General features: G+C 35.5%; 1 protein-coding gene across 8 annotated transcripts in view; it reads left to right on the top strand.

Annotated features, from left to right (window-relative positions):
- The window catches only part of ARID4B (AT-rich interaction domain 4B), a 147034-nt gene that overhangs the window by 61272 nt on the left and 67498 nt on the right, over positions 1 to 18264 (top strand). For all 8 annotated transcript variants that reach the window (XM_004777743.3, XM_004777744.3, XM_045087269.1 and 5 more), the window contains exons 5-7: positions 3961 to 4051; positions 6950 to 7029; positions 13282 to 13373. In XM_004777743.3, coding sequence (XP_004777800.1) covers positions 3961 to 4051; positions 6950 to 7029; positions 13282 to 13373 — 263 coding nt within the window. The remainder of the gene's footprint in view (positions 1 to 3960; positions 4052 to 6949; positions 7030 to 13281; positions 13374 to 18264) is intronic.

The raw sequence follows: 18264 nt of genomic DNA, 5'->3' as shown, positions 1-18264 counted from the left end.
TATTAATTCTAATGCTTCAATGGGAGACATTAAAAATTATACGTGGTCATTTCTTTTTAATCATTGGCTGTTTTTGAGTTGATAAACATAGTTCTCTCTAAATAGGCCAGTAGAAAACAGTAGAATGTTCAGTGAAACTTGATGTTATAAGAGAACCTGTGTTTAGAAATGAAGTAAACATCAAGGAAGCATTGACTGGTTTTTATTTACTATCTGTTTCCTTTTTACCATGTTGTACTTCCAGAATTAATGGGTGATGAATTAGGGGTTAAGTGATGGAGGTTCTGTGACAATGTGAAAAGTGAGGGAAAAATTCCAACATGGTAAGAACCTCAGGGCTTCTATTTATTTATTTATTTTAAGATTTTATTTATTTATTTGAGAGAGAAAGAGCATGGGGAAGGGCAGAGGGACAGGGAGAACCAGACTCCTCTCTGAGCAGGGAGCCCAACATGGGGCTTGATCCCCGGACCCTGAGATCATGCCCTGAGCTGAAGGTAGATATTTAACTGACTGAGACGCCGAGGAGCCCCAAAGAGCTTTTAGAGTGCTAATTTGTTGAAACAGCTACAGGCAAATGAATTTTTTTAAGGGTTATCCGACAAAGTGTTAAGCATGTTACATACAGATAGTTTTATTTATTTGCATTCATTTCTCCTCACTGGTGGATGAAATCAGTGCTGTTCTACTTTCTACTAGTGAGCAAGCTGAAGGGAATGTGTGGGCCGCCACTGTGTGCTCTTTGGCCCTTGAGAATGTCTGAAAATTGGAAAATGGCCTGCCTGGATGAGTTTTAAGAAATGCTAACAGAATTGAAGAAACATTTATAGATACAAGAAAAATTCTTTACCAACACAGCTGTACTTTGGGGGAATTAGATATGTGTATCTGCCAGTTGTTTGTTTGTGATTGATTGGAAGACTTCTTTTTTTGATTGAAAGATTTTTAATTGGATCCCTAGAGCATTAGTAAGCACTATAGAGAGCTAAAGCTTGTAATTAAAAAAAAAAAATCTTGCCTTACAAAAATTATTTTCTACCATTCCTGTTTTGTAGGTGCCATTTTTAATGCTACATGCACGTGCTCATGACTTGCAGGGACAAAAAACCCCAAAATGTGTATACTTATAATATGATGCTTGCCACCATTTATTTAGCACTTAGTATGTGCTAGTGCTGGGCTAATGTCTTTTACACATACTGTCTTTTTTTTTTTTTTTAAAGATTTTTATTTATTTGTTATATATATAGAGAGAGAGATACAGAGTGCAAGCACAGGCAGACAGAGTGGCAGGCTAGAGGCAGAGGGAGAAGCAGGCTCCCTGCCGAGCAAGGAGCCCGATGTGGGACTCTATCCCAGGACGCTGGGATCATGACCTGAGCCGAAGGCAGCCGCTTAACCAACTGAGCCACCCAGGCGTCCCTACACATACTGTCTTACATAATTCTAACAGCCCTTCACAGAAGACACTAAAGGGACGTAAAATAATCTGGCCATGCCAGCCAGTGATGACAGAGCCAAAATTCTTGTCATTGAAGCGTGTGCCCTCTGAATGTTCAGAACACATAGAATTCTGTGCCTTATTTGTGTTCTTGCCTCAGAAGCACACCAGCATAGCTCTCACTGACTGCCGCCCTGTTCACATTGGCTCAGGCCAGCTCCTACCAGCTACAAAATACGCTCAGTGTTGTGAAGAGATAGAAAAGGCAACCACTTTGTATCCTAAGGCCCTCTTTTTCTCCTTCTGCCCCTGCCTCTTTATGGCACAGTTGGTTTATTTTACTTGTTTGGCTTTTTTTACTTTATTAAATTGTTCTTTGTCTATGATTAGGGCTAAAGATTTTGATTTTGACATAGGCAGGTATATTAAATTTTATCTCAAGATTGTTAAAAGTATTTTCTTTTGTCTATTGTTTTTTGTTTGTGTGTGTGTGTATAGATTTTAAGTTGTTCCCTGATACGCTTCATAGCTTTCTATTACCTAATAGAAAGTGTCCGCATTTGGATAAATATTTCTCTTAGAGGAAATAAACCACCAAAAGTGATGGTCATTTGATCTCAATATATTTTCTTATGAGTTCAGATGAAAGGTAATACCTAGACTACTTCTAAATAAAAAAATGGTACCATGTATTTACTGACTGTAGTCATTTAAGAAAAGCTCTGTTAATTCTTGTGGGGCTAACAGTCTTTCTCTGAGCAAGTTTGTTTTTTGTTATCACCATAAAGATCAGATACTTATATTTTATTTTTATTGGGATATAATTGACATAATATTTTATTAGTTTTGGATACACAACATAATGATTTGATGTTTGATCAGTACAGTAAGTTTAGTTACATACATCACCATCCATAGTTAATTTTTTTTTTTTTTTTTGCTTATAATAGAGACTTTTAAGATTTACTCTTCTTAGCAACTTCCAGATATTCAATATGGTATTACTGACTATGGTAACCATGCTGTCTGTACATTACATCTTTAGGACTTAATTTATTTTAAAACCGGAAATTTGTACATTTTGACCACTTTTACGCATTTTGTCTACTCCCCGCTCCCTTCCCACCTGTGGCAATAACCAGTCTGTTCTCTGTGTCTTTGAGCTTCTGTTTGTTTTGTTTTTTAGATTCCACATGTAAGTGATATCATATAATACTTGTCTTTCTCTGTCTCACTTAGCATAATGTCCTCAGCATAATGTCCTCATCCATGTTGCACATAGCAAAATTTCCTTCCTTTTTATGGCTAAATAGTGTTCCATTATATACATACATATGTGTGTTATATATACACATGCATATATATATTTTTTAATTAATTTATTTATTTCTGTATCCATGCATCCACCAGTGGATACTAAGGTTGTTTCCATATCTTGGCTGTTGTAAATAATGCTGCATTGAACATGGGGTTGCTCATACCTTTTTGAATTAATGTTTCCTTTTCTTTGGATAGGTGCCGAGTAGTGGAATTGGTGGGTCATAGTTTTATTTTTAACTTGAATACCTCCATACTGTTACTGTAGTTGCTGTACCAATTTATTTTATATTCCCAGCAATAGTGCACAAGGGTTCCCTTTTTTCCATATCCTTGCTAACACTGCTTCTTGTTGTCTGTTTGATAATAGCCATTCTAACAGGTATAAGGTGATATCTCATTGTGGTTTTGATTTCATTCATCCTTATATGTACCTGTTGACCCCATGTGTGTCTTTGGAAAAATGTCAGATCTTCAGATCTTCTATCCATTTGCTAATCAGATTGGTTTTTTTTGTTTTTTTTTTTTTGTTTTTTTTTTTTTTGGCTATTGAGTTATAGGCGTTCTCTCTCTATATATTGGATAATTATAAAATTATTAAATACATGATTTGCAGATATTTTCTCCCACTCAGTAGGTTCCCTTTTCATTTTGTTGATGATTTCCTTCACTGTGCAGAAGATTCTTAGTTTGAGGTACCCATAAGGACAAATATAAATTTAATTTCCGGCATTTTCTTGATTAGATGGAAAATATTTTAAATGATTGTCATTAGTGGTACATTTTAACTCTTAAGGAGATAGCACAGCTCTTTCTTAACTGTTTCTACCTTTCTCCAGCCTCTTTGAAGGAGGAGTACTAATATGAGTCAAGGATTGTCAACTTCAGAGATCGTGGTTCTCAAAGTGTGGTCCAAAGACCTCTGGGGGCTCCCAAGACTCCTTTCAAGGAATTTATAAGGGCAAAACTATTTTCATAACAATACTTAGATATTATTTACCTTTTTTACTATGTTGACATTTTCACTGATGGTACAAAAACAGTGGTAGGTAAAACTGCTGGTACCTTAAGACAATCAAATCAAATCAGTAGTTTTTTTAATCCTTCACCACCATGCACTCAGTTAAAAAAAAAAAAAGCTAGTTTTTGTTTTGTTCACTTACATTCTAAAAGTTTTTTCTAACTTTTTAAAAACACTTTAGGTCGGAGCTATTGTGGAAGTGAAGAACCTTGATGGTGCATATCAGGAAGCTGTTATCAATAAATTAACAGATGCAAGTTGGTACACTGTAGGTAAGGGAATAAATCTTTTAAAAATGTATTTTTAAAGATCATACATATCAAAATTTCCTTGATTTAGTTCCTCCCCTAACGCCATAGGTTATTATTACTGTTAATGTTTTTTGGTTTTGTTTTGCTGTTAATGTTTTTTACATCCTTCTGGTCTTTAAAATTTTTAATTCATAAATATGTGCATAAAGTATAATTTGAAATTAGTGTATATATTATACAGTTGAATTTGTAGCTTTTTGCACTTAAGTGTATATCTTAGAGAAATTTTTTTCTATCTTATTTTAAGTGCACATTTTGGTAGTGTTAAATGTATTCATGTTGTGCAACAGAAAAATTTCTTTTAATTATGATAGTATGTTTCGTAATATTTGATGTACTATAATTTATTTTCTTTTACTGATGATGTTGACAGTTTTCTTGGCATTACAGTAAATGCTAGATTGAATGTCTTGTACATGTACATTATTCTTGTATTTCCCTGGTATATGTGTACACTGAGGACCAGGCATGGTGAAGTGAAATGTAGTTTAAAACTTAGGTAGTGAAAACTGCTTTTCTAGAAGGTGGTATTCATTTCCATGGACAGTGTATGAGTGCACTCATTTTCCCAGCCCAAGTAAAAGTTGATGTTAATAATCTGTAAAAATGTTTGCCTATTTGGATACAAAGTAGTATCTCAGTTTTGTTTTAATACTCCCCTCCTGTGATTATTAGTGAGATTGAACATTTTTTCATATGTTTATTGACAGGAACATCATTTTATTTGTATTTTCTTCTTCCAGTTACCATCTATCTATTTATTTATTTATATATATATTTTCATTTGAGAGAGAGATTTGAGTGATTTGTTTATTCATTTGAGAGAGAGAGAGAGAGAATGACCAGTGGGGAGGGGTGGGAAGGAGAGTGGAGAGACAGGAGGAGAGAGAGTGAGAGAAGGAGAGAGAAGCAGACTCTCTGAGCAGAGAGCCCGATGTGGCGCTCAGTCCCAGGACCCAGAGATTGTGACCTGAGCTGAAGGCAGGTGCTTAACCAGCTGAGCCACTGACATAGCCCCCATCTCTCTCTCTCTCTCTCTCTCTTTTTTTTAAAAGACTTACTTTAGAGAGAGAAAGGGCTCACAAACGTAAGTTGGGGGAAGGGCAGATGAGAGAATCTCAAGCAGACTCCCCGCTGAGCACAGAGCTGGAAGTGGGGCTTGATCTTAAGATCCATGAGATTGTGACCTATACTGAAACCAGGATTTGGAGGCCTGACTGAGCCACCCAGGGTGCCCTTTCACGTTACTATCTTACAGGATCTTCCCAGTCTCTCTCTTGTCTTACTGGCATGGTTACATTTTCTTATTTTTAGGAGATGAGATCTTTGTATATTCTGAATATTAAACCTCTGGCTACCTTAGTTGCAAATACTTTTCTCCTATTTACTTTTATTTCTGCTATCAGTTTTCATATTGTCAGTTTTTCCTATGGTCACCTTTTGCTTTGTAGTTTTAGTTTTGAATCTTGTTTAAAAGGGCTTCCTTTCATCGGTGTTGTAAATTTATTATCCAGTGTATTCTTCAGTTTCTAGTTTTATTTTTGTTTTGCAAAGAGCTGTTTATTTTACCTACAGTTTATTTATTTAATTGTTTATTTGGACATTCTGAAATATATTCCCCCCATCAATAGCCAGTTATCCTGGTATTATTTATTGAATAGGAGTAATTCTTATTCTTTAATGACCTCATAGGTGAGAGTAAACACCTAGTTAAAATGTCTTTGATGTTGTCAAAATTTGATGGACCTTTGAAATAGTGTAGATGAGTTTTGTTTATATTTTTGTGGGATGAGAAAAAACTTGGTGAAGAGGGAGGAAATTTTAATTTGAGACAGGAAAATTTGATTTTATGTAGGTGACCACACTGTGAGCATGTTCTATGTAGTAAGCCTAGATCGTAATTATGTGCGGTATTCAGTCTCATAAATCTGACATTATTATCATTGAATATTTTAGTTACAACATTAAAAAATTGTGCTAAAAGTTACTTATCCAGTGTCACATAGTTTCACTTAAGATATAAGAACCTAATTTTGTTACTTAGGTAAACATTGCCATTTCTAAAATCGAAGCCTGGTAACTTTAGAATAGAGGTATTTTTTCCCATGATTTGTGAGGAATGTAAGTATATGCTAAAATTACAATATAAAATAAATATATTACATGTATGCATAAACTTACAGTAAATTTGTTGGGACATTTTAGTACTTTAAATATGTAATTTTCAATGGGGAGCGAATTTGTCACCCAGGGAGCACTTGGCAGTGTCCCTGGACACTTTCAGTTGTCAGAAATGAGAAGCCACTAGTGGCATCTAGTGGCCAGAGGCCAGGGAAGCTGCTAAATATCCTACAGTGTTCAGAATGGCCCTTGTGATAAAGAATAATCCGCCCTGAAATGTTTGTAGTGCTTAGGTTTACCCTGCTTTAAATAGTAAAAGCAGAGTAGTTTTTTAGGTGCAGTCTGAATATATAAATTTGTATTCTTTTTTTTTTTTTTCTTCAGTGAATCTGTCAGTATTACCAGCTGGAAAACTTGCCTTTCTTTGACCACTTTGAGAAGGGTTAATTAACATTTAGATCGTTTTTTCCTAAAATGCTAACTTTTTTTTTTCCCTTTTAATGTTTTCTGGGTTAGGGAAGATGTTTTCATTTCAGGTATATTATTTCGTTATCACTAGAAATTGGAAAACATACTCCGTATTTGAAGTTATCAGAAAACAAAACGTGGACTAATTTTCAGATGTACTCTTCTGAAACAATAGCTCCATTTGCACTCAAAATTAAATGATAATTTATATCATTTTTGTTAATCTTTGAAAAATCCTTCAGTAGTTTCTGATTTTTTCTCCTTTCATAGTTTTTGATGATGGAGATGAGAAAACACTGAGACGATCTTCACTGTGCCTGAAGGGAGAGAGGCATTTTGCTGAAAGTGAAGTAAGTAATCGTTTAATGAATGATTGTGTCTTCATATTTTGTATTGGGAGAGCATATTTTTCTTTCTCAACTCAAGCTACTTACTTGTTAGTTAGGAAAATTCATTAATACCATTATCATGTGATCTGTGAGTCTGTTTAAGGCCTTGTGTTTGAGTGCCAGGTGATATATTCTGTCCCCCTGACCCCCGCCAAGAATATTTTAGCATTTGTCCACAATGAAAATTCAATGATCTTGCTCAACTATTATTTTTAGGCAACTTTTATGTGGACTCTAATTTTAAATAATTATAGAAAAGAGGTGTCCATTTATAATCCACTTGAACCCCCTCATTAAAGGATCTATAGATACTAAAGTCATCCCTAACTGCTGCTGCTCGCTGATGTCATTACAGCCCCTCCTCAGAGATGCCTTGTCTGACTGCCCTTTCTATACTAGTCCCTGCCACCCTCTCAGTCCTTTCAGATTGGTCGAAGTTTCTTTAGAGCTTGTGTCATTCTCTGACATCAGGATATGTGTATGTGCTTAGTTATTTGTTTATTGTCTGCCTTCCTCCCTAGGTGTCACAAGGGCAGGGATTTTATAGGTCTTCCTCCCCACTCATTCCCAGTTCCTTAAACAGTGCCCGGAATGGAGCAGGCATTGAATAAATGGTAGTCAGATGAATAAATGAAGTGCTTATGTTTGACATGCTTTACCTACATCATCATATTCATAACACTGTGAAGTAGATAGCATCATTATCTTTAATTTACCGATGGTGAGACTGATGGTCAGAGCTGGTTCTCAAACCAGTATTTTCTAGTACCAAAGCCATGCTCTAGAATTGAAAGATGTTAAGTTACTAAGAATGGAGGGAGGGTTCACAAAGTTTTGTAAATCAGTAGTTTGCAATCCAGAATTTTGAAAATGGACATATTGTTAAAGTGTTATATTCTGTAGTCCAGCCTATAAATATTAATGCACAGCATGGCCAAACCATGATTACTTTTCTTCTTGTCACTATTTAGAACAGTGTTTCTTTGGGGACATTTTTATATTATTTATTTGACTATTAAACTTTATTTTCTGTTTTCTTGTTTTGAAAATATTTTCCTTTCCCTTAAATAATTGAATTCCTATTCCAGTTGAGAATTTGGGACAGGTTCTGTGTATTGTGATTCTGGCCTATTTTTTTCAGTCTCATATTGTAAGATTTCTTTCTACTTATTTTTCTGTTCTATTTTTTTTTTTATTTTTAAGTTTTTATTTATTTAAGTAATCCCTATACCCAGTGTGGGGCTCAAACTCACAACCGGATATCAAGAATCACATGCTCTTCCGACTGAGCCAGCCAGGTGCCCCATTTCCCTGAACTTCTGTCTTACAAGACTACTTGGTATTTTCAGATTATGATTCATATTCTTTTCTTGGTTTCTGCTGAGTATTGCTCTTAATGTTCCTCCATGATGTCTTTCATGAGCTTTCTAAGCAGATTTGATCCCTTTATCTTTTGATCCTTTGGCATTTCTCTTATTCTTATTTGATGGTCTTTTTTTATTACTATTCTTATTTTCCCTGTAAGATTTTAAGCTGTTTTGTGGGGTAATAGCCCTATTTTTGTCATTTTGATAGGCTCTTCTTGCCCCCCCCTCAATGTTTTCTGTATAGAAGCCTTCAGTAAATATTTTTTAGTTAATTGTGAAGCTTTAAATATAGGAATTATATACAACTTTAAAATTGGCAGTGAATTTGGCTTTTTTTTTTTTTAAAGATTTTATTTATTTACTTGAGAGAGAGACAGTGAGAGAGAGCATTAACGAGGAGAAGGCCAGAGGGAGAAGCAGACTCCCCATGGAGCTGGGAGCCTGAAGCGGGACTCGATCCCGGGACTCCAGGATCATGACCTGAGCCGAAGGCAGTCGTCCAACCAACTGAGACACTCAGGCGTCCCGAATTTGGCTTTTTGTACTGATAAAGTAACAATTCTTTATAAGCTTATGTAATTTTTTTAATGTTTTATTTATTTAATCTCTACACATAGTGTGGGTTCAAACTCACAACCGTGAGAGCAAGAGTCATATACTTTTCTGACTAAGCTAGCCAGCCACCCCTAGGTTTATATAATTCCTAGAAATAATTTCATTTCTCTTAGAACATGTGTACAGTTATAGTAGGTCAGTGAATAAATATGGGGGCTTAAAGACTTGATTTTTCATCTGTTTAGTGAAGGCATGTGCCTTATTTTTTTAATCCAGAGAAATATCTAAAATACTTTGTTGTCGTCCACCCCCCCCCCCCGCCCCAGGAGAATCGTATAGTTAACAGGGCAGTTGTAGTGTAAAGGCTGAAGCAGTATGAACAAGTAGCTTAGTGTGTCCTTCTCACCTTCAAGGTGGACACTTTTGCTGTGTGTGTCTATATGTGTTAGACTTTATGTTTTGCTAGAGGGTACTTAGAATATGGGTGTATTGTTTCCCATTCTCATAAGCCAGGTTCATGCTATGTTAGGTAGTGGAGACACAAGGGGTAAGCCAAGTAGACATGGAATTTATCCTTGAGTAATTTACCATCTGTTGGAGGAGAAAAAGCATTAATCAAACAACCATGTATTCTAAGATTATGTATGTACTGGGTTCTGTGGTAGCATGGCCAGGAGTGTATTTAATTTGCCATCTATGTATTCCTTATCTTTATTTGATATTTTCAAAAAACATTTTTAATTTGTTGAAAAATTACCCAGAGCATTGTTATTATCAGTAATAACTTTGATCTTGAGCAGAAAGCCACATCAGACTGGCAGTGTTTGGGATCACTAATTCCATTAAGAAGCTACATACTTAAAGACTTAAATTTGAGATTTCCATGTAAGAGAATCACAGCCATACTTCAGTCAATTCTGGCGCTAATAGTATGGGTTCTAGCCCTAACCGGCTTTGTGAGGGTGTTGACACTGCCTGGGGGTTGGGGCATTTCTGCAGAGCTTGTTACTCAGAAATAGTTTCATCAGCTGGTATTCCCTGTACGTTTACTACTTCCTATGTGCAGCTGATACTCCAAAGAAAGATTAGTTAAATCTCATCTCCGTATTTCCTATAGCCCATTTAGGAAACACGGCCATAGGCATGCCTCCCCTAGGCCTATGGAATTTTCTTTTAGCTTTAATATAGCTAGGAGTATCTGATTTTTGCTCTTTAGGTTTTAATGAGACAAATTTTACCCTTCCCTCAGTCTTTTCTCTCACTTGAAGTAAAGGTACTCCTACTTTCCTGGACATGATTTGAGGCTAGGGACAGAGATAAGGCTTCTTACTCCTCTAATTCTTCATTACATAGGGAAAGTAATCAGAAATCCTGGATATTTTCTTTCCTGTAACTGGTGACTTACCAGATGCTTAAAATAGAAATCCTAGTACTTGATAGAAGTCTCTGCTTTCACAAGAGCAACCTTAATATTAGGGGAGTGAGGTGGGGCATTTAATCCTTATGTCCGCTTGACAGAGGTGAATCCAGATTAATTTATTTTCTCTGTTTAGCAAATATTGTACTTTGAAATTTGGGGAGGAGGAAGCATAATTAGGAGTTAATAACAAGTGACTTCTTCTTCTTCTTCTTTTTTTTTTTTAATTTTATTTATTTATTTGACACAGAGATCACAAGTAGGCAGAGAGGCAGGCAGAGAGAGAGGAAGGGAAGCACGCTCCCCGCTGAGCAGAGAGCCCGATGTGGGACTCAATCCCAGGACCCTGAGATCATGACCTGAGCCGAAGGCACCGGCTTAACCCACTGAGCCACCCAGGCGCCCCTCTTCTTTATTTTTTTAATTTTATTTATTTGAGGGGTGCCTGGTTGGCTCAGTCGGTTGAGCATCTGCCTTCAGCTTGGGTCATGATCTTCAGGGTCCTGAGATCGAGCCCCACATCGGGCTGCCTGGTCACTGGGGAGTCTGCTTCTCCCTCTGACCCTCCCCCTTCTCATGCTCTGTCTCTTACTCTTACTTTCTCTGAAATAAATAAAATCTAAAAAATAATTTTATTTATTTGAAAGAGAGAGCGGAGTGAAAGACAGCATGAGCTTGGGAGCGTGGGTAAGAGGCAGAGAGGGAGAGGGACAAATAGACTCCCTGCTGAGCAGGGAGCTCAATGCAGGGCTCAATCCCAGAACCCCAGGGTCCTGATCCTGCACCGAAGGCAGATGCTTAACTGACTGAGCCAACCAGCCACCCCTGACAAGTGACTTCTAGAGAGGTTTTATTTTGTATATTACTGTATTTAGACCAACTTTTGCCTCCAGATTTATTTTATTTATTTTAAAAAATTTATTTATTAGAGAGATTGAGGGAACAGAGGGCAAGGGAAAGAATCCTCAAGTAGACTCCCCTACAGAGTGTGGAGCTGGTCATGGGGCTCTATCCAAGGACCCTGAGGACCTGAGCTGAAATTAGGGGTCAGATGCTTAACTGACTGAGCTACTTAGGCACCCCTGCAGATGTTTTTTAAATGCCTGACTTAAGCTGAATTTGCAAGAATAGATTTTATGTCCTATGAAAGTTAATAGTTTCTGTCTTCTGAAGGAATTGATCTTTTGTTTGACGGGTAGTACCTTTTCCCTATTTCAGTATCCTTTGTTGTTGGATACATAGATCTATGTACCTCAGAATATATTATTAGAATATATTTACATATTTACATATATTCTAATAAGTTGTGCAATCTAGCAAGTTATGCAAGATTATTTTTTTTTTTTTAAAGATTTTATTTATTTATTTGACAGAGAGAAATCACAAGTAGATGGAGAGGCAGGCAGAGAGAGAGAGAGAGGGAAGCAGGCTCCCCACTGAGCAGGGAGCCCGATGTGGGACTCGATCTCAGGACTCTGAGATCATGACCTGAGCCGAAGGCAGCGGCTTAACCCACTGAGCCACCCAGGCGCCCATGCAAGATTATTAATATGGTTCCCCTTTCCCATTTTATTCATCTTGTTTCAACAAAATTATGTTTTAAAAATAAAAGTTAAAAATTTCCTTTTAAATATTTACAGTTTATATTTAGATAGTCTGATTTTTTTTTAATCTAAAATAATATATATACCCTTTGATATAACGCCCCGGTTTGTAACTTTGAGAAGTTTTTTTAAAAATTAAAAAAAGTTTTTTATTTTTTTGAGGAGTCTTTATCCTAAGTAGTTTCTCACCCTCACGTCCATCCTGAGAGTTTTTGTGGGGTCTTTAGTTCCCCTGGTATTCATGAAATTATCTGTAATAGCAGAGGTTCTATTGGAGAGGTGAAAGGAATAGCAAATGTATGGAAGATCTTAAAAATGCCGAAAAAGCAGCATTATTAAAATTAATATTTGGAGAATGCAGTTAGTTGGGATAGCGTCTTCAGATTGAGACCTTAACTTTTTAGTTACATAAACCTTTTTAGGAAATAATGGCAAGAAAAATCCAAAAAGTATCTAATATTGAGAAGTGAAGGGAATCATTCCAGGATTCCTTTTTTCTTCATTCTGCTTGTTATTAACCAACAACCAGTTCCTCACCTGGAAATCATTATTTTAGGATGGGGTGAGGGACAAACGGTTTGACATGAACTGTCAGTAGACAATAGGAAATGTTTACTTGCTGATCATTATCTTCATACCAAGCACCGTTTTGGATGCTGCAGACTAAAAAGGAAGGGAAAATTAAATGTAGAGAAGTCAATATTTACATATTCTTTTAAAAAGGTGTATCACAGAAAATGTTTGCAAAGTAATAATGTATCCTATCTAAAGCTTTTTTCAAACAGTTGATGCTTTTTTTGGGGATAGTTTTTGTTACCTATTAAGAATTCTATATTATGGATTATGATTCCCTTTGAGCAAAGAGAAATTTGATTTACAATTGGCCCCAATTCAGATGCTAGGTCCTTACGTATAGATTTCTTCTCTCTCCAGTTTATTTCTACTGAGCTGTGTTTTATTTTGTATTTTAATCATTCTTAGAAATCTGTCAGCCTTCAAAAAGATAATGAAACCATGAAGAAAGAACAACTTAATTTTTTTCACTCCCCCCTCTCACCCCCGCGCCCTGCCCCCCGTAATGGGTTCATTCATCTTTATTCTAATATCTTTGAAATGACAGTTGTCTATCTTTAGGAAAGTTGTATTTTAGTCTTCCTTGGGGGCAGTTTTTAATCTTCAAATCTAAGCATATTCTTAAACTGATTTGGTTTAAAAAGGAAAGAGAACTTGCTACGTCATAACTTTGATGGGTTTATGTTCTTACCCACAGACATTAGACCAGCTCCCACTCACCAACCCTGAACATTTTGGCACTCCTGTCATAGGGAAGAAAACAAATAGAGGAAGAAGATCTAATCATATGTAAGTCCATTTTCATAACTGTTAGTTGAACCTGAATTCATTTCTCCTTCTAGTATTGTTTTAAGAGTTACTAATTTGAAATTGTACTTTGCAAAATGCTAACTGGATCTCGTAGCAATTTCAGACTCCTTAGCATGGTGCTTGAAATTCTCCACGCTCAGCCAGCCTTAACAGCTGCATATCTGTCTGCCGTTTCTCCCTGCATGCATCTTGGTGCTGTAGTCAGAGTGGAACCAGTCAACATTCGCTGGACACATCCTTTGTTTTCCTGATACTTTGCTTTTATTCATGCTTTTTTTTTCTTTCTCAGATGTCACCTTCCATGTCATTATCTCACTCATTCAGTCTCCCAACAGAAATGCTCCCACCTTTATGTGAACTGCTTTGTGTCTCCCTACTCTTTCCTTAAAAACAGACCTGTTTTCTTTTCTCTGAGCTCTCTAAATTCTTTGCATTTATCTAATGTCAAAAACAGTATTTCATCTGTTACTGTCTTTGTAGTATTTGTTTTCTCTTCCTAATAATCTTAATCTCCTTGACAGAAACCATCTTACTTATTTTTATGTCTTACAGTTGTGACATATATTCTATCAGTTTAACAAATTATTTTTAATGGGCCATGCATAGGTTCCAAAAGGCTCTAAATTAAAAAGGATCACAGGATCGAAGGGTCATCAGAGATAAACAGTTTTCAAACAGTTTGAGAAAGAAAAATCATTTATTGCAAAGGACTGGGAGGCACAATGGGATCAGACTTCTCCATAGTAATACTAGATGCTGGTAGTCAGTAGAATGCAGAGTGTTGGAATGGAGGTCTCTACTGAAAAGGTGGACTTGGTTACTTAATATAATATAACATTGGGGGGAAATTAAAGATATGATGATAACAGATAGATTAAAAATAGCAAAGGCACTAAGTAACTTCCCCTGAAAATTGTATCAGAAAGGAAAACTTAGTAGGATGGAGGGAGAGGAGGTGACTTAAATACAAAATTAAGTCCTAGTAACAGTAGGAAGTCGACAGAATAATGCCTACAATGTATAAATCAGTATAAGAGTATTATTTAGAGATAAGGTACTAACTATCAAAGAAACAGCTGGAATAGTTAAAAACATAGGTGCCTCCATAGGAACAGGTAAAGAAAATTGGGAAGGTGAGTTTTTAATGTATTCCATTGGAGGTTATTTTAGAAACAATTTTGAACATTTCACTTGGGTAAATTCAAAAATTTTAATGTGTCTGAGCCCAAAAATTGTCAGAGTGGCAGTTAAAAATAAATATTGAGTTGAATTACTGAAATCTTTAGCATAAGTGAATGCTTTCATTCAGTATTAAGAATCACATATTAAATGTAAGTATGGCTCAGCTTTGGAGATAGAAATCAGATTGGGTAAGCGCTCTCTCTCATATTGCTTGCTTTCAGCCTTAGAGGAAAGTGATGAAGATAGGTATTATTTTTACTCATATTAATAATTGGGGACATTGGGCTCAGAGACAGTAAGTAATCCAAGAAACACACTAAGGAAAGAACAAGGACTTGAACTCACCCATGCTCCACGGGCCTTTTCCCATTCAACTGATTGACTCTTACTTAGATAGAGTATTACTTCAGTTTCTTTCTAAAATTGTTCTAACAGTAAATAAATAATGACTCATTGGAGGGAGGAAATTAAAAGACTAATCCTTACACTGAAAAAATATTTCATATTCGTATTTTCCTACTATACTTGTGATTCAGACCATGCTTTTTTTTTTTAACTCTGAAATTTTTAGATGTTTTTCAGTTAATTACTAAGTGAATAATATCTCTCACTTGGAATTTAGCATGCTGATGACTTGTGTATCTTAGGATATTCAGGTTGTAACTATTATTTGCTCTTCTCCATACGACTTGTTCATCCAGAAGGAGAAATAAATGAAAAATGTATGTTAGCATTACTCATATGAAAGCATCCTGTTGTCATTATTTGATGTTACTGTGATCTAATAATGTTATCAGTTTTTCCAGAGGGATGTTTTATTGCCGTAGAATATTCACTGAAGCACTTACAAGATAAACCTTTCAATGTCTCTTGGAAAATTAATGACTTCAACTGTGTATTAAAATTTTACCTACCATTGCTTATTAGAGTCTTCCATAGTTTTGGTAGTCAACTTCTAATTATGATCATTAATATCAGAATAATGAGGTAGGGTGTATTTGATGTAAAATTATTTCATTAGTGAAGATTTCTACTTCTCTAGCTTTTGAGAGTGGCAATGTGGCTTGATTGTTAAGAGTGTGAACTTTGGAGCCAGGTGGCCTGGGTGTGAATAACTCTCTCTGCCATTTCCTTGCTCTGTAGCTTTGGGCAGATTACTTAATGTTCATGCCTCAATTTTCTCATCTGTAAAATTGAGATAATAGTATTACCTATCTCTCAGAATTGTTGCAAAGATTAAATGAATTCATACCCTTAAAGTGTTTATATAGGAAACACTATGTAAATACTAGATATCAAACGTCATGTATTAAATGCAAAAATTTTCATCAAATACCAGTATGTGACTTGACTTCATTCATAAAAATATTTATATGTGTGAGTATATGAAAATACTGCTTACAGGGTTTATGTCTGATAAGTGGAACTGGTTTTGGCTATATTATTTGAATTTTTTGAAACAGTATTTCCATATTTTATATTTTATATATATAGTAAGAAAAACAATTTTTGTGTCCATCAAAAATTCTTTTTAAACTTTGAAAAATATTGCATCTAATATTTAGACATGTTTTATCTTTCTTCAACTGTCGCCTACACATGTAAACATAAATTTGAAGTAAGATAATTTATAGAGTATCACCTAGAATGATCTTTAAAAATGACCCAGTTATTAAAAAATCTATTAGCCGAGGTCTCCCTTTCTTGAAGATGAGACTAAAGCTTGCAGTTATCACTGAGCAGGTTGATCTTTGCTTTCTGAAGAGTCCAGCAGACATTCTAAGTGATTTTCCTGTTGAGAATCTCTGTGTATAATGAAAGATTTGCTGTTGGGGTTGTATTGCATATGTGCAGAGTAAGAAGGCCAACCAGAGGTTGAGAATTAACTATACAGGAAATGAAGCCCTTTTCATCTATCATCTTGTTTTGCTTGCTCTATTCCTTCCCCCTCACTATGGTGGTCATTCTCATTGCCAAGAGATGTTACAGTGTTTTCGCTTAGCAATTAACGCCATGGTATGTAGGCACCACAGGCAAGTACCACAGTTGGAAATTCCAATCTCCTTTATTACAGTCCCTCAGAGTTCTTTCTCCCCTTCCTGAGTGATTTTCTACAACAAAGTCTTGGACCTGGACCTTGAGGTCATTTATCTGACCTTGATTTCCTCTTCCATTACTCAACTAAAAAAGTCTTCCTTTGATTCTCTGATTGTCTTTTGAAATTTAATTTTGTACAAAGGTAAATAAGGTTTTTTCTTCCCAGGCTTCCGCAGGCTCCATTGTTTATGAACATATCACTACTCTTATTTTCTTTTAACAACTTTTAATCCACATGCCGGTTATAATGCCTTCAGATATTCCAAAATTGATTATTTTTGATACCTTCCTTCAGTTGAGTTTTATTTATATTCTACCTTTAATTACTTAATTCAAATATATTCAGCTATTTTCTTAAGATTATCATTCTCTATTTTAATTTTTTAAAGCAAATTATTGATCATTTAATCAGCGTGTAAGTTGATTGAATTTTGCCATTACAATTTAGCCACTGAATATAGATGTTTTATTTCTGCCTAAAGAATAGAATAACTGAAATCATAGAAACATTTGTGTACCCACACCCCTCAAAAGTATTTTCCAATAACCTGGCAAAAGTGTATATGCAGCTGCTACAGTGGAAATCAGTCTGCTTGTTGTTATTTTTTTTCTCCTTCAGAAAAAGAGTAAAGCATAAGAAAGCTTAAAATAGTTCTTGATAGGGATTATGTATGGGCAGGAATTTTACCCATTGACAGCACTGAAGTTTACCCAATAAAGTAGTGATGTGTGCTTGGTATTTATATAGGTCTGCAGATCTTTAAAAAATGTTTTTCACTGAGATATAATTAGCATAACCTTTATGAGGGTGAACATAAAATTCACCCTCATAAAGTGTCTAGTGTGTGGTGTTTTTAGTATATTCACTGATTGCATAACCAGTGCCACTATCTAATTCTAGAATTTTTTTTTTATTATTTGCTATTTTATTTTATTATGAGAATTTGATTCTAGTTTCCTTCTTGATTAAAAACTGGGGAAAAAATAAAACCCTTTTATTGGTAAGTATATACATGACCGTATGTTCTATGTTTTAATCTCTAAAGAGCTGTACATTGTTAGATTTCCTGATACTGACTAATATAGGTTTTTGATTTAGTGTACAAAATTTGACACCGAGTTACTTGCCTGAAATCATAAGGATCATTGAAGTCAGTTTTTCTGGTTGTACCTTGTCATTTGCTCTTCTTTGGCACACATTTTGTCTAAAGTTCTTCTTAGTTAATTTACAATTAATTTACAGTTAATAGTGATTTTCAGTCAGTTCTAAATAATTAGTGTGGTAAACATTTCCGTGTAGTTAGCTTTGTTCCCAGTGGGCATCAGATAATCATGTCGCAGAGACAGTGCATTATTTTGTTCTGGCTCTCTAAATAAATACGATCTTATCACCAAAGAAGCAACAATGTCAGAGGGCTATAACACCAAGCAGGTTCTCTGCTTGCTCTGTGTTTGCTCCCTTAAAATATTTTTTAAAATTATTTTTTATTATTTTTACATTTTATTTATTTGAAAGAGCCCATGTGAGCTCACGAGCAGGGAGAGCGGCAGAGGGAAAGGAGAAGTAAATTCCCCTGCTGAGCAGGGAGCC

This window comes from Mustela putorius, unplaced genomic scaffold (genome assembly GCF_011764305.1).
Source record: "Mustela putorius furo isolate JIRA1106 unplaced genomic scaffold, ASM1176430v1.1 tig00001075_pilon_pilon_pilon, whole genome shotgun sequence".
Taxonomy (NCBI): Eukaryota; Metazoa; Chordata; class Mammalia; order Carnivora; family Mustelidae; genus Mustela; species Mustela putorius.
The sequence above is the reverse complement of the archived record's forward strand: the minus strand, read 5'-3'. Positions and strand labels throughout refer to the sequence as shown.